This window comes from Aptenodytes forsteri, unplaced genomic scaffold, assembly GCF_000699145.1.
Source record: "Aptenodytes forsteri isolate BGI_AS27 unplaced genomic scaffold, ASM69914v1 Scaffold296, whole genome shotgun sequence".
NCBI classification, from domain to species: domain Eukaryota; kingdom Metazoa; phylum Chordata; class Aves; order Sphenisciformes; family Spheniscidae; genus Aptenodytes; species Aptenodytes forsteri.
In genome coordinates this window covers 1,261,167-1,278,218 of record NW_008796181.1, presented here as the reverse complement: position 1 = coordinate 1,278,218, position 17,052 = coordinate 1,261,167, and the positions used below count along the sequence as shown (strand labels likewise).

At 40.9% G+C, this 17,052-nt stretch overlaps 1 protein-coding gene across 1 annotated transcript in view; it reads left to right on the top strand.

Annotated features, from left to right (window-relative positions):
• RHEB (Ras homolog enriched in brain) overlaps positions 1-12,888 on the top strand; it is a 40,107-nt gene extending 27,219 nt beyond the window's left edge. Inside the window, exons 4-9 of the mRNA XM_009287816.2 lie at positions 845-927; positions 5,261-5,317; positions 5,418-5,465; positions 5,999-6,080; positions 12,303-12,460; positions 12,532-12,888. Coding sequence (XP_009286091.1) covers positions 845-927; positions 5,261-5,317; positions 5,418-5,465; positions 5,999-6,080; positions 12,303-12,395 — 363 coding nt within the window. The 3' untranslated portion in view covers positions 12,396-12,460; positions 12,532-12,888. The remainder of the gene's footprint in view (positions 1-844; positions 928-5,260; positions 5,318-5,417; positions 5,466-5,998; positions 6,081-12,302; positions 12,461-12,531) is intronic.
• Positions 12,889-17,052: the final 4,164 nt, after the last annotated feature.

Below are 17,052 nucleotides of genomic sequence, written 5' to 3'. Positions count from 1 at the left end.
ATTTGAGAACTTGTACATTAAGAAGTATGGCTCTTGTCAAAATTGAAATGTTTCCTGGGAACATCTATTAGAACGATTTAGATTTTTAACATGGGATTCATAGTATTTGTGTTGCATTTCCTGCAATATGTAAGTCTGTTTCATTTACCTATTTCGTCAGTTCGTTTCCTACAGCGGTCATAAAGTCAGTGATTAAGTTTCTGTTGTTTTGTGGTGTGTGGGTTTCTTTTTTTTTTTAATTAAACGCTTGTCATATAATGTAAACATCTAGTTTACATAAACATAAAGCAACTAATAACTCTATTTCTTGCATCTACAGTTGATAAGCATTAGTTAGTTGGTAAGTCACAGTTACTCACTTCCTAACAGACCCCTTAGGTAATTTAGATGTGATCAGTGTCACTGGAAATTATGAACTGCTAGATCCTGTCGTCAGCTGTTGAAATTAGGAATTTGAAATGTATCGCTAGCAAGATAAGAGGCATAATTGCTAATTAGTGGTAGGACAGAGTACATGTTTTGTACTAATACAAACTGATAATTAAGCAGGATAAGAGGACTGGGAATAGCTTTAGCTGATCCATAGTCTCAGAGGGAATAAACCAAAAAAATATGTAGATTAAATTTTAGAGTACACAGACTGACTCAGCTTTCTCTTAATTTGGTAAAGATTCCACATCTGGCATTATGATGAAAAAAAATGTAATTCTGAAAGTACTACCTATACACAATGGTCCTGCACCTCATGTCTTACAAATAGACCAACTTAACTGCTGGTGATCTGCTAGCATCAAGTTCTGAACTGTGGCAGTAAGTAATTTTAAATGCAATATTCCTTCTACAGGATGAATACTCCATATTTCCTCAGACGTACTCCATAGACATCAATGGCTACATTCTTGTTTATTCAGTCACATCAATAAAAAGGTAATAAAATCTGTTGTGTTCTTCTGGTTCAGATATTAACCAGATATATTCTGGGTTCAGCTCCTACCTCTGCTATATTTTCTTTACATGTGTTTAATTCGTTGAATCTCTATCTCCCTTAGAAGTATAATGGAAATAAAAATTAATGGGTTTTCAGAAATTTCCCCTCAGATCCAAATGTCACAGATACTTTACAGACTAATATGCAAGGTACCATGTAAGAAACGAGACAGTGCTGAACTACATTATTTTGAGATGTAAGTAAAAGTACATAGAATTACTTCAAGAATAAGTAGAGTTCATTGCTCTAGCATCAGATACAAAGGCGGACTTAAATATGAACCAAAAGGGCACTTTCATTTATGTGAAGTACCCAATTAGTTGCTAGATTGGTCCCTCAGCCTTGTAGCTCATTACACTACTGCGATTGCTTTGACTTCCTGGCTTGGATTGTTCTGGTTAACCATCAGAAACTTTCAGATAAATAGCAATGTATCAATATATGACTTTTGGCCTGTAGACTCACTCTTGCCATGCTGCAGCAAATATGTTACTTGAAAAATTTCCCAGAGTATCTATTTCATCCTCGCTGTTGGCTGCAGTCAGTTCTGTCATGAGGACAGAGTCCGTTGTAGCTGGAGTCATTTACTTGCAAGAAGCATCTCAGCGTTCATAAGGTTTTGTCATCTTCCGTTATTTTGTCCCTTCCATCTGGTTGTCTTGCTTTGTTTAAATGCTGGTCGTTCTTGAATAGATCTTAATTTTCTAGTATTGTACAGCATCTTTGTTATGACAGCCACAATAATCCTATTTTTTAAAACTTTTGTTTGTTTGAGTAAAATGATTAAGACCTTAGGCCTTTTACTCTCTCCAAGTAGAAGAGAAGTTGATGCTTCCCTTCTACTTGCAAGGAAGCTGATCAGCTTCTTACAAGTGCTGAAGCATTCCATGTCTTTTCTTCTGAAGCAGACAAAACCGGTCATCTCAAGTGCTCTTTAGCAGGCCATCACAAAATACGGGTAAAACAACTTGCCTGTTGGCTCTTCTGTGCTTCTCAAAGAAAGGATACGGTCTGGCTATAAATTTCTGTTGCTTGCAAGGTCTTTAATGTTGAACAGGTTTTGGCAGTCCATCATTCTTGGTTTTCATCTTTAGTTCTGAAGTAGTGAACGGCAAGCACGTCATGTGGAGGAGATGCAACAGATGTTAGGCTTTCATGTGTATCTAGAGGTACCAAGCTACCTAACTCCTTTTTGTTAGGCTTTCATGTGTATCTAGAGGTACTAAGCTACCTAACTCCTTTTTTTTAATCAGAGCTTCGTTGTTGGTGATGAATAACTTCTATGAAATAGGAGTTAGTCTTCTCAGCCTTAAGTGGACAATCCTCCACTTCTAAAGTGAAGAGAAGAATGTTCATTGAGAAGTGGTACTGTGAGGGCAAAAATGTCTTTGACTAAAATAAGCATAGATCCTTGGAGGCTTCTGCAGCTTGTGCTGTTCCCTGGTTGGCAGCTAAAGGACATGCTCTTTTTCAGCTACTCCCGTTGTTGCCTCCTGGTGTCTTGAGCTTAGCAGCCCAGATAAAGAAATGAAAATCTGTTTTCTGTGGTAGCATTTCATCAGTTAAAACGGAAACCAAATTATGGTGAACATACTAATAGAACAAGGTATGTTAAGACTGTAGGTAGATAGTATTTTCATCAGTATTTTAGTCTTGATCTGTTTATTCCAAGTTTTTTGTTTCTTCCTTTAAATTTTAAAGCATCAATGATCCTGTCTTGTTCAATTCCTTATGGTCTGTATCAAGACAGTGTTAGGCAATAGGAAAGATCTTCCACAATACTCTGGTAGCTTAAGAGGACTTGCCCAGGCAATCAAATTACGGTCACCATCTGTTTTGACTTCTATCAAAGTGTGTATATTGATCTGAGTATTGATCCAGCAGGGTTGAGAGCTTTGACAGCAAACTTAATAGAAATGCCTTTTTAAAATTACTGTCTTCCCTGCTAACCTCCAGTGGGAAGTTTAAATGGGACTTGAGTAAAAGCTAACGCCCTACATTTTTCATATTCCCAGGCTCTCGGCAGCAAGGTTACTGTGGAAGGCTTTTGCTCTAGTTCAGCTTAATTAAATTCCAATTTTGTATCTTGCTAGGTTCCATGGTTTTGTGTAACACATTTATCTGGCAGCTAGTAATTTTTTTTGTTGCATTTCACACATTGAGATGTTTGCTGTAACCCTATTTGCTTGTCACAACTGGAAAGGACCTCTTATGGTCTCCAGATCTCTTGCTGTTTCACGATTTGATAATGTTCTTTTTGGATTGGTCAATATTTGTCTTAAACTCTGCCTCTGCTCCTTCTAGCCTTATTAATTTGTAAAGCTTTCTAGAATATTAAATTGATCTGGTCAAGCCAATTTCATTCTTGGCAGTTCTTAGCAACTTGTTTCTGTATCAGAATTGTGTGTGAATTTAAATAGCACTTCTTTTGGTTTCCACCTTGATCTATTAACAAAGATCAGCTGTTTAGCCTTTTTACTAAAAACAGAGCTTGTGAACTATACTAGATAAGCAGATACACAGAACTGGGAAGTGAAGAGCCTGAGTTGAACAAGAATGCTTTGCAGCATTGTGCACTGGAACCTCAGGTGAAGGCTCGCTGGGGTGCTGTGCCATGCCATGGTGTGGCTTTTTCTAGCTGTTCTGGGAACAGCAGGCCTAATAGTGGAAAGGAAACAGTGATTGTATTGTGTTAGTGATTCAGTTATCCTGTGGCTAGTACGCTAGATCTTTCCTGTTGCTTCAGACTGAGAAACAGTTTTGTGGTCTGTAGCAGAATTTTTTTCGTAGTATTTTTATTCCTCTTTCAGTTTGCAGGGTCACCTAGTTCTATATGTAGCAATGCCTCTCAACTTTGTCACAACCAACCTCCATTTAACTCTTATTTTTAAAATAATGCTAAGAATGAAAGTCCGAGATGAGTTCTCGAGACCAGAATTTCACTAATATCTTTTCAGCATAAGCTCTTTGTAACCCTAAAGTCCTTTCATTAATTCCACATTTTCATGTAATCTGTAGTATCATACTTGAGTTACTAATAGTAAGTTGTGCCTTTTGTCATGCTTAGGTCACGCTTTTGTTTGCAAAGAACTCATTTTCTTGATAGGATATACTAAAGCTATTAGCTGAACATGGAGAAGTATTGTGTTCTACTCAGTCTCAAAAATTATTGCTGAAGTCAGACAAATTGACAGAAAATCCTTTTTAAATATGGTAGCGTTTATTGTTCCAAAAGTGAGAAGTTTTAGTGATTCAAATAGCTTGAATAGTGTTTTTAGGCACCAGTTCTTTGAGAGCTCTGAGTTGGAAGTGTGTTTGAGTGCTGCTCTATTTTTAAGAGTTTCAATTCTAATTGAAATGCAGTGCAAGTCAAGACACTGCCTGTAGCTAACAACCTTGGAAGTTGGAAAAGTTTCGGTCACTTTTTTGTGGTATAGTTGTGTGTCTCGTCTGTGAACCTGTGCCTCCTCTTAAAACAAATCTGCATTATGCACTTCATGTACCAGCATTTTTTCCATACTGTAATTAGAGGAGCACAACATCTGCGCTTCAACCCCGTTTATAGCTTGTTCTCAGAAGTACTAAATGTCAAATGCAGTGGATTTTGTTAGTGAGGTTTTTGGCGGCTTGGTATTTCACAGTACTGCTTCTTCTCTCCTGTAATCCAAACGTCACATACATGGTAGGTGAACAGACAAGTGTTTGAATAACCACTGTTTCTATACCATCTTGCAGATCAATTTACTCACTTTCCACAGAAAATTAGAATTCAGGCTTCTTTTGGCTTTCCCCATAAATAAAATTAAATAATTCTATATGAACTAAGTGTTCTTAAAATATAATGTACTCTTTCAAGTCAGAGTGTGCTTAACTAAATACTTTTTCTTTGAAACTGCTTTAATTTGACATGCTCATCCAGAGCTGTTGGACCGTAGCAGTTAAATACCTTGCTGCAGATACAAGCCAGATGGGAGGTGGGAGGGGCTTTTAGTGATCCTGTGTGAGCTGCATCAGTCCTGGGTAATGTTCTTTATTTCTGCAAGTATCATAACCGGGGAGGCTATAATGGTAGGCATAGGCTAGTCTTTGCTGTCTCTAGGACCATTTTGTTGTACGCAAATCGGTAAGACTTTCGGCATCTTTGTGGTTCTGCCACTATACATAGAGTAAGTTTTAAACACAGCAACCTACATATGCATTTAATTGCTTGTGTATTGGGTATTAAGGATAAACATTGGAGTGCATGTGTGACTTCATCCCTTTATTTTGCAGTTTTGAAGTGATAAAAGTTATCCATGGCAAGTTATTGGATATGGTGGGAAAAGTCCAGTAAGTAGTGACACTTTCATCTCATTTCATTGCAGGCATGTTACTAGTACTTTGTTCAGTATACTATAACTGTTCTGAAGTTCTGAACTTTCTTTCACAGAATACCCATTATGCTGGTTGGAAATAAAAAAGACCTGCATATGGAACGGTATGTGAACTCCAGTACGTCTAAAATGCAAGACAGCAGCCGGCATTCCTGTGGCTTCAATGCGCTAGTTTTGTTCTTGGCTTTCCGTAACTAAAATCAAATTGTAGGTTAAAATAAGGTACTGGCAAAGGAATTGTGTCCAGAATGTGAACTAGGAGCCATGAACTTTTGCTGCAGTGTTGACTCTTGTTATAAGGTTCCAGGGACGGTCACTTAACACTCCCCCACCCCCCAAAAACAAGTAACAGAAGTGTATTTTTCACAACTGTAAAATACCAGATTATATTACAGATTATGAAAACAAAGCAATACTTTGGGACAACTGTTCTTCTGGGTCACATAGCAGTTTTACCTGGCCCAGTACAAATACACTAACTTGACAGCAGCCAAAAGCAAATACTCCGGGTCGGACTTCACAAAACATTACTTTTACATGCATTTATGTGCCTCAGTACTCTGAGGACTTTCCTGATGTATCATACTCCAATTCTTTTGCAACTTATAAAGAAACATACTTTTTTTTCTTTGGTCAGGGTGATCAGCTATGAAGAAGGGAAAGCTTTAGCAGAATCCTGGAATGCAGCTTTCTTGGAATCTTCTGCTAAAGAAAATCAGGTAATGCATTTAAGATTCACTTTGTTTGAATAGCAATGTAATGGAATGACTCGTAATTTCACTTAATAAAGGAAGCAAAAATATTTGCACGTACTCTGCAATGATTAGAAACAAAATGACTGCATTCAGGTTTATGTATACACGTTTTGCCATGCAACTGTAAATGGAAGGAGGAAGTGAGGAACTGAAAGTTAAGCTTCACTGAACATAGCAGAACAGTTAGTGACAAACTAAAGCTCGAATGTGTGTGGTGGGTGGAACAGGGTCTGTGATCTGCTGTAGTTACCTTAAATAGGAGGTCATTGCGGTTGCAAAGGAGTGAGTTGGTATAAGGGGATGAACCTCACGTTTTAAGGTGCTAGGCAAGGCTTGGTCCCTCTAATGTAGGGAATAATTGTTTTGTGGGTCCATGGAGGAAAAAAAAAACCCAAACGAAAACCAACGGAAAAATGTTAGAATACAGCCGAGGCTGTCGGACATTACTGTGATACAGCTGTAGTGAAGTTGCACAATCTGACCCAATATAACCCACACACATTTACACTTGGTTTCCTATCACAGCAGGAAAGTGTTTAGTTACATGTCAAATAACATCTTATCCTTGGTTGCTCTAACTAACTTTCTTTAAAATGCCTCCTAAATACGTTCTGGTATTCAAGTTTGTTCCTGTGGCTGTTAATAATACTTTGTCATTGATTTGATACCTTGCATGTCTAAGCTACGAAAGCCTCCTAGTTCAGGCTTGAAGTAATGGGTAACTGCTGTGGACTGGGGGGGTGGTGGTGGTGTCTTTTTTTTCTTCTCTCTCTCTCTTTTTTTTCTTTATTTTTCTCTATAGGTCTCAACAGCATCAAAGCTTTTGCTTTTTGGAAGTACAGACATAGGATAAGGTCAAAAGGACGTTGTTAGGCTAGTTTCAAACAAACGAGTCCTTATGCAGAAGAAACGCTTACCTTGTCTCATATTTAACCTAGCATATCACATCCTTGGCCTCCTTGATAACATCAGCACAATCAAAAGGGCAATCCTATAGCTAGGACAGGACCTGTTCAAGCAGCCTTTCTTTCCCTCTCCCCTGTCCCCAAAGTGAAAACAAATAGCTTTTGTCCAATGTCTGTTGTCAACAATTCTACAAGTTACTTGGGTAAAGTTGGATTTTCCCTGGAAGAAAAACTTGGAATTTTTTTCCTCCAGATATGGAATACTTGGACTTAGTTTATCAGTACTTCTGTTTCTGGCTAAGACTTGCATTAACCTTGTCAAAATTGAGCATGATGAAAGCATGAAATGTCTCAATATCTTCTCTGTGTGCTGCAGAGCTTCAAATGCATACCCAAGGAAACTAAATTGACAGTGTAAAGAATAAACCAGTTAAAAGCATCTGATTTTTTTCCTCCCTTTATTTTAAACAACTTCATACTTCTGGATTAGGCAAAACTATTGCCTGTGCTCTTTTTCTTTTGGCCTAGGTTCACAATGTGTAACAGTGTAGCAATTCATATCTAGCAGAATATCTTACTGATAACTTTTCTGAAGTTTGTATTGTCCTTGGTTCAAGAAAAAAAAAAAGGTTGGGTATATTTATGCAAAGAAGCTACAAGCTTTATATGATGCTTGGCGTGTCTTGCATATTAAATTGCTGCACTAACAAAGTCCCATTGACTGCCATATATTTGTGTCTGTTCCTTAGTCTCAGACTGTATCAAGTTATGCTGCCAGCTGAAATTTATATTGCAAACTTTGTAGCCTTCGGGGAAATCAGAATGGCAATTGTATGTCAGATATTCAAAATTCGGTACAGTCCTGTACAAATCCCACAAAAAAAATCAGAAGTTGTATTCATTCTTGCTGTCAAAGTTGTTCTTCTCAGGTCTTCCTTTCAGCAGGATCCTTCAGGATGGCAATCGCAGGTCGCTGTAAGTTCTGTCCCTTTGGAGTCAGATGCAGGTTGTTAGAAACAGGTGCTTGAACACAAATTCCTCATTCATGCTTCTTACATAATACACTTGGTAAATTTGTCTGGCTTGAGAAGTTTGGGAGATCGTATGTCACTCTGAGGTGGGTGCCCACAGCATGTGACCATCTTTCAGGCTCTCTGGCATGCTTCCTTTGGAGGCTTGGGATGTACAGAAGAAAGTGTGAAGGAGCCCAAAACTGGGGCAGCTGCCTTAGTCTTCTCGCAAACAGTTGTGGAGGAATGCTCACCTCTGAAGAGGTGGAAGATTGAGCTTTGAGAGGAAAGTGTGGGGTCTAGAGCTGTGAGGTGCTAGGGGGAACAGGAGACACCGGGCATTGTAGCATCCCTTCCTGTGAGTTAGACCAGGAGCACTTCTGAACTCATGCATTCTTTCTCCTCCAAATACTGATTTGACAGGATCAAAACAGCTGATAGATAGACCTCTGTCAAGACAGGATATCTTCTCTTACTCTGAAACGGAAATAGTTCTATAGATTAACTTCAGCAAACTAGTCCTATTCTGCCAGGAGTTACCAAAAGATACCACATTCCAGAAATAGCATGACTTTGAATAGATGGAAAGCGAGAGAGGCAAAGATCAAAGCTGCAGTTAGGAGAAATGGTAGCGGCTGGCAGGAGTTCCCAAGGTCAAATATATTTGAGGCTGTGTATCAGCTCCTGCAGACAAGGGTGACCTTGTAGGGCTTTCGGAGGAGCCTGCATATCAGCAACATATCAGTCATCTGGGGAAATCCCTGGGCTTTGAGAAGGCAATTCTGAGACTTAATGGAAAAGACCTCTTTTAGATTACTGCTGGGCTATTATTGTCATATCTTCTCAAGCTGCTTAGTTACTACCAGGTATGTTGAACTGCTTTGGCTGACTTCAGGAGCTTTGAGCCTTGTGGAATTCCCTACTTTGTTTCACCTCAGCCATAGTAGAGTACTTCATCTTAATCCCAGTACAATAAAGTGGTAACTGTTTGAAATACAACCGGAATCCAAATTGGTCTTAAACCCAGTTGAAGCTGGGAGCCAACTTCTACTGGGAGAATTTAGGGAGCAACGAGCAGCCAAATTGTGTTCATCCAGTTACGCAAAATTCATTAGATAAACTTGTTTTAGAAGGGGCAAGGAAGTAGCAAAAAATCTGCTTCTCACCAAAACAGAGCTCTCTTAAAAAGCAATTGCTTGGGCATTGCTTCTTTTTCAAGAGTGACTTCATTGTCAAGCTCAGATGATGCAGTGCTCGGTACATGCTTCAGAGTGGTTTGGGTTCTTAGCCCCCCTCCAGGGGTCTGAAACGTTTACCTGGGAGAGTGTGTTTGGACTAACAAAGGATGGGGGGGAGAAAACCCCTCTTCGTTACCTGACTGTTGCTGAAGTTCCTTTGCCCGGTTCTGTGCCAAGATAACTAGTATGAGCAGTTGAGAGTTTCCTTTTTGAAATGATAAAACAGTTGCGTAGCTGAAGAATAGAGCATACCAAAGGACGAGCTGACTCTGGAGGCTGTGGGCTGGATTTGGGTGTTTGCACCTTCCTGGCATCGTGTTCCCGACTCCCTGCTTGCGCAGAGAGAATTGCACCTCCTGAGCTGTCTGTCCCGCTCACACCAAGGGGCGCATCTGCAGAAACGGTTGAGCCTCTGGTGTCTCTTGCATGGTGCTAAGCTCCCTAGGCAGCATGAGTTGCCCAGGCTGACATGTATTTTGTTTCCTCAGGGGAGAAAGGTAGAAGAAAGCCAGATGGCTTTCTGTAGGCTGGGTGTGACCCACATTTGTAATTGGACCGTATGGAGACACATGCATATAAAGTCTGGTTGCATTCTTTATTCCTTGTCACAAAACACAGCTTCCTGCGGTGTTTAAAAGCTCATTCTAAAGTACTTCTGCGTATTTGGGCTGAATTACAAATTCCTAAGGGTTAACTGTAGGACAGTGATTAAACCTTCTCAGTGAATACGTATTTTGTGTGAAATGAATTAACAAGCCCTGTGAACTCCTACATCTTAGTGTTTCAAACACTCTGTCTTTGACAGAGAATATACAGCTTCTTGGTTGACCAAATAAGTTCTAGCGGGCTTTTTTTAATAGATGCTTTGAAGCAGGGGTATAAAGAACTTCTGTGTTAAAATGAAACCATTGAAAATGTCAGCTCTAAGTAGGGAAACATTGGTGCAGTATATTTGTAAATCAGTGTATCGCCAAGTTTTGATTAAGGGAAACTCTTCATGAGTGGCACCGGTTTGATAGCAATTGCAGTCCTGACCATGGTTCTAGAGTCTAATTTCCCCAGGAAATGTGTTGTATAGTACTGGACTAACGAGCCACTTCTGTCAGAGTCAGTTGGGATTGCAGGGAAACGTCATTATATGGAGGAGTACTCCATTTCCAGCTGATGAAGTATTTTAAATAGTTCTAGAGATAGTACTGTGCACAAACGGTATAAATATGGGAAACTTTAAAATTCAGTCTAATCTTATTAAGATTGCTCTAAGGTTGTTGTGGGCCTACTTTAGTCAATGGGATTAATTTGGAAGTGATCCAATTAAGAATTATACCTTGTGGAGGCGGAAAAACATCTGTCAGATCAGAACACATAGTCATAAATCACAGGGTGCTCTTCAGCCTGCTGATTAAAACCAACAAAACCCCCTTTTTATCTTCTTTCATAATGTGACTGCTTTTATATAATGAATATACTTCCCTTCTCTAAGGAGCATATGCTTGGAATTCATGAAACGGATGGCTAGAGGTTAGATAAACTTAAAATGGCATGTCTGAGATGATCAGGAGACCATTTCCAAGTTGAAGATTCACATGCTGAAGTACTGACCATATGGTGAATCTTCAGCTTGAAAATACTGTAGAGAAGAAAAGCACTTTAGAATTGTCCTTGACTGTAGTATAGATTTATTCTTCGTAAATTATTTCTAGGCAATCTCAGATGCTGCATGTTGTAGTTGTAGTTTCTGCATATTCTGATGGAGGGTAGTGTACAATTTTGAAACCCTTAAAACTGAGTGAATCCTGAAAATACCAGATTAACAGTGTAAGGTATTTACTACAAGTAGCATTCATGATATTGTCCCAGACACCTTACCGTCCCCATCTTTCAGTATCCTTAAAATCAAACAAACAAAACCCCACCAAAAAGCTAACTACACTTAATCAAATTCTTCTGTAAAATCTCCTGAATCACTCAAGTGGTCTGACATCCTTTCTTAGTGTCTCTGCTTCAGTTAAACTTATTTTCACGGGAAATTGTGTCTTTCCATCCCAAGATTTTTAACTTGTACTCACTAGCATCTGTGTGTCTGGGGAAGCATCACTGTTCTGAGCCCATGCGCTGTTTCATCACCTGCAGTTTCAGTAGGGGAGAGCCTTTTTCACCAGACTGCTTTATGCTCAGCGTGGAGGGAGGAGACTCGGCGTGGACCAAGCGGAGTTGATAGCAGAACAAGTGACTCCTGCTCTGAGAGTACTTACTGCATTCCCTCCGAAGGGGTGATGGGATCCATAGTGCTTGTGTGGCTCGCGATTTTGCGGAGGACTCTGTTTTAATCCTGTATGTTCCATACAGTAAGCTAGGATGTTTGTGTGAGCCTGACCACCTTCAAGCTGTTGAAAATAGAAAACCCCTTTCTCTCAGGAGGACTTTATCAAAGGATACTGCTTCGTATTAGACAGGGGCTAGTTTGGCTCGTGTTTTCCCCTCGTGTTCTTGCACCCTGTCTAATACTGGTCTTACCTATAGGTAAGATGAGAAAATCAAGAAAATTGAAGTAACCCTCATTCTGGGCTGTGCAAAGTCAGTGTTTAGAGCTGAAAAATCTGCTGCTTTCTGTAATTACTTGGAATCTTAAAGATTACTTAGAGGAAATGAGTTGGTTTATTCTCTGGAGCAGCACAGCATCAAAATCTTCAATGCTGTCAGTCGCTCAGCACAAGCTTACTATTTAAAATAAAGCTGAATTACAGTTACTAGCTCTGTCGTGAGTATGGCTCAGTTTAAACTTGCCCTCCCTGCACTGATAAGAGAATATAGTTGAGGATTGCCGTGGAGAAGGGGGTTACACTTTTCTTCCAAAAGGTTGTGTTCAAAACTGAAACTACCATGTTTTCCCTCTTTGATTTTGGAGTAAGTGTTGGACATGCAGTTATCTGTTGGTGTAGCCAGTAAAACTGCTAACATGTTTTTATTATTATTTTTTCAGTAAGTGGGCAGTTTCTTCTTACCTACTAATCTTGTACTCTCTCTTTGCAGACTGCCGTTGATGTTTTTAAGAGGATAATTTTGGAGGCAGAAAAAATCGATGGGGCAGCTTCACAAGGGAAGTCTTCATGCTCAGTAATGTAATTCCACTGCAAAACCTGAAAACACTGGGAATACATTCTACCTGAAGAAGCAAAACTGCCCATTATCTTTAAGGACACTGCAAAACCTGAAAACACTTACATTACATTCTACCTGAAGAAGCAAAACTGCCCATTATCTTTAAGGATAAACTATGCTTCTCCTTTTTTTTTTTTTATTTTTTTTCTTCTGTTAACCTGAAAGATAAACAGTTGGTTTGGAGCCTTTCCCTTCAGATTATGTTAAACTCTGACTCCTGTGCAAATGGCTTCACTTCCATTTTCAAATTTTAAGCAATCATATTTTCAATTTATATATTGTATTTCTTAATATTATGACCAAGAATTTTACTGGCATTAATTTTTCAGTGTAGTTTGTTGGTTAGAATAATCATCCAAATGATGCATATTGTTACACTACTATTAACTAGGCTTGGATATCAGTGTTTCTTTGTGTTAAATGTATACTTGTAAATAAAATAGCTGCAAACCTTAAACGTTCTGTTTATAATGTTTTGTTGATTACGCCATATCAACTTTTTTTGTGTGAAAAACGTTCACCTGCTGACCTTAAGAGGAGGCGTGAGATCCTTGGAGCCAACGGATTGTTTGACTGTTGCTTGGGAGGTTGGTTGTGAGCGATCCGCACCGTTTTTGCTGCTAGAACTCCAGGCTGGCCGAGTAGCTCAGCTGTGCTTTGCGCCCGTTCATGGGAAGGAGGCACAAGGGACACCTTTCATTTGGAGGGGGAGGCTTGGGTTTTCAGTCAGACAACCTGCACTGTATTTTTCCTCTGTAACTAAGAGTTATGGAGTAAAGGGTACGCAGATCTGTCCCAGTAACGGGCCAGTATACACCTGCGCCACAGGCTGTTCACGTAGGCTTGTAACGAGGAACGCTTTCGGGATGGAGTGGATTTATCCAGGTCACAAGCATAGACTTGCTAAGAAAACAAAAATGTCATTTAAAATAAATTGCACGTCCCGAACAAGCTGATGTGGATAGCTTATCATGCATTTTTGTACTTCTGCATCCAGACAGCGCTGGTGGAGGTGAGTGGTGTCCTGGCACCTGGGCGTTCACAACGTCAGGGTCTCAGTGCAGCTCTGGCAGCTTCCCCTAACCAGCTGCAAGTTTTTGCTTGGCTTTTGGACTAGAGGCTTAACAGGCCTTAATCTCTTATGTCTGGAAACAAACTATTTCAACTGCATATTTAAAAAAATGTGCAGTTGACCTACTTTGTATTTAAAAATGAAACAAACCCCAGAACAACAGCAACAAAAGCGAACGAGGCTGATTTGGGGAACAGTTAATTAAATGAAGTGCTTCTCATGCATTTTTGTGTCCATTTGAAAAATTGATTTCTGGCAGGAGTAAAATGGAAGGGAAACTTGCAATGTTTTTGCAACCAGAATTAGCTTTTGCATTTCAGTCTGTGCTAAAAGATACAAATTCAGCATGTCTCATCTCTTCACTTCTTGGTTCCCTCACAATATACAGAAGATTGTCTAAACCCCTCAATTAACAGTGTACGTAGACAAACTTAATATTTTCTTTGGTCACCATGAGATTAACTAGCTTGTTGGCAAAAAAGTTGCCTTTTTTCCTCCATTTAGGGTATTTCCCAAAGTTTCTGAAAGCTTGTTTGTTACCTGAATTTTGATACCTTGTGCCAAATAGAGTTTCTGTAGCTGGATGATGGTCACACGCGATACATCACTGAAGTTCAGCAAAGAGTGCTAGTTCTGGGAAACATATACACGCTTTCATTTTGGAACCAGACCGATCTGGGGCTGTGCAGTAGGTTTCCTTCACGAGAACCTGCAACACTGGAATGAGGGTAGTTTGGCCGATAATGAGTTGCTGAGGATTCAGAAAATGTTCTTCTGTGGAACTTGGGGCAATATGCACCTGTTTGGTAGTACCCTTCATTGCCTAATCATGAGGTGGCAGGTGACTTGTTGCGTGGCCAGAGTCTTTGGCGTTGCACCACGGACACAATGTCACATAGTCTACATCAAAAGGTAGAAGTTGTGGATTACCAGAAACCTCAAAGACCACATTTGCTCAATTTTTTTGTAAAACAGTGGCGACGTGTGTACTGGTGATCAATCTAAAGCCTGAAATAGCTGCTGCATTGGCACTTGAAGCGTGCCAGCTGCTGAGGCTTTAAAGGGGGTGGATGAGGAAATGTACAACTTGATAGTCCTGGGATAATCAAGGCCCTGCCTTCCAGAGGTGAGGCTTTTCAGGAGGGCTTAAAGGCAAGTGCAGGTTCTCTGGATGATTTGCAATGGGAACTTCCAAGAACTCAGGTACTCGGCACTGAGAAGCACGTACTGCTCTTGCATTTTCTGTAATGGGTAAAGAATTGAATTCGTCAATATAGGTTGTTTCCGTTCTCCTGTTGCTGGCTCATCCAGTAAGAAATGTAAATTATTCCACTTGTCCAAGCCTTTCTCTGCTAATAAGATCTAAAGACCAGCCATGTGCAATAGTCTTGCAGTTTTAATGAAATGTGTAGTCAAGCGTGGTCAGTGAACTACTTGTCCTTTGCTGTACAGAGATTTCAGCTGGCTTCTCGGGATGGCACCTTCCAGCAGTTGGAGCCTCATAGAGCCTGGGGCGGCCTCGTGCTTCCTTATACTGACTTAAGAACTGGCACGGGTTAGGTTCTTCACCATGAGAGCCCTAAAATGGGGTGGTGGGCGGTCCTGGAAGCCGTGTGTTATGTACAGAAGCAAGAGATCGGTATCTAGCAAACTGCTGCTTGCCCAGAATTGATGAATTTATACAGCCTTGTCTGGCAGCTGCCCTGATCTTTTGGAGGCTTCTGGAGGATTGTGATAAATGGTGCACGGATTAAAAGGTAAGTCATGAAGGAAGTAAGTTCTCTGGCCCAGGCTAGAAAAAATTTGATACACGCTTAATAGGGCCCAGCCTTATTCTTAAGGGATGATCATTGGCAAAGGTGAAAGTGCAAAGATCCTTTTCCTGTTGAGGAAATGAGCAAAATTTAACTACCGTAAGTCAAGTTAAATTCCCATTGACTTGTGTGGATTTAAAACGTGCTGTTCTGGAAATAACTCCTGCTTTGCTTGTGCTCCTCTCCAACTCCTTGCTTTGCTGCATGAATACCGAGAAACCTCTCGGTATCGTGAGCCCAAGAGACTGAGCTGCCCATCTCCCAGCCTGCCATGCATGGAAATGCTGAGGACGAGGAAAGCGGTGGGGCAGGTGCAGCTGCAGCGGCGGATGGACTGCAGGCAGAAAGTGGATACGTGATCCTTCTTTTTCCTGTTGTTCTTGTTTCTGTGCATAGCAAAGTTTATCCCTGCCTGATTAACTCCACAACGGGGAAGGCTTGGAGGCCGTCTGCTTTGGGTCTGTGGAGTCTTCTGCCTAATGCTTCTTCCCAGCTTCTGTCAAGGGTTGGTGAATGCACGCTGGAGAAGAAAAAAGCTGGAAAAGTGTTTTTACTGCTCCCTTGTGTCTGCAGTAGCTGTACTGTAGTATCTGGACTAGGCAGCCTTAGGTCGCTCAACCAAGGGCCGAGGAGCGTGGGCTGAAATTGGACTTTGCTGAGGAAGTTCTTGCAGCATTGGAGGCAGTGGTGAAGACTTCAGGCTTTCCATTTTCTAGTTTCTTTGAACAGAGAAGTTTCTATGTCCAAACTTGCACCCTGGAAGTGATCAAGGACAACTTTTGCAGTTACCCTTGTTTCTGGCACGGGTGACCGTAAAACATCCAGCTGGGTCTATCCCAGCTTGCAGCAGTTTCCTTTGAAGTGCAAGACGGGCAGCAGCCCGAAATGAGAAGGGTAGCCTATGTCATGGTATGTATTTTTGTGTTTTCACCTTCTTTAAAAGAAATGTGCAATCTTACACCTTTGTTGCTGAATAATTCGTGTTGCTGCTCTGTGCAGATGTCGCAGGCTGCTGAGCAGCACAGTAGAGCGCGGTGCAGGTGGTGACGATGCACCCGGGCTTGCTGGGCTTATCCTGCTAATTAGCACTGCTGTGCTTTAGCCTCTCGAGAAGGAGAAATCAACAGGTTCTAATTAGTCCTTATGTAATCAGTACTGCTCATCTTCAAACCATTTTGCTAATACTGACTAATCTTCACAACCTCAATAAGGTCAAAATTACTCCCCTTTGACAGCTGGGGAGGGGGCAATAAGGTCAAAATTACTCCCCTTTGACATCTGGGGAGGGGGATCATAGAATCATAGTGTGAACCTTTGCACAAATGCCTTCAACTCACTACGGGCACAGCGGAAACGTGGCTAAACTCGGTTTGGGTGATGAGTGTCCTCAGCATCCAGCTGCTTCTTAGGTGTCCTATTTCCCTACTGGAACCTTTCCTTTTTGAAATAAGATGAAAACTGAAAGGATTTCACCCAAAACCCTGGGCTTTCTGATGTTTTCCAAAATGAAATACAAGTTCCATCCTCAGTCAGAGGCTTACCAAGATGCGCGATGAGCTGCACTAATACTGGAAAGCTGCCTGTCGGAAAAGGACCTGGGGGTGCTGGTTGACAGCCGGCTGAACATGAGCCGGCAGTGTGCCCAGGGGCCAAGAAGGGCCAATGGCATCCTGGCCTGTATCAGAAATAGTGTGGCCAGCAGGAGTAGGGAAGTGATCGTGCCCCTGTACTCGGC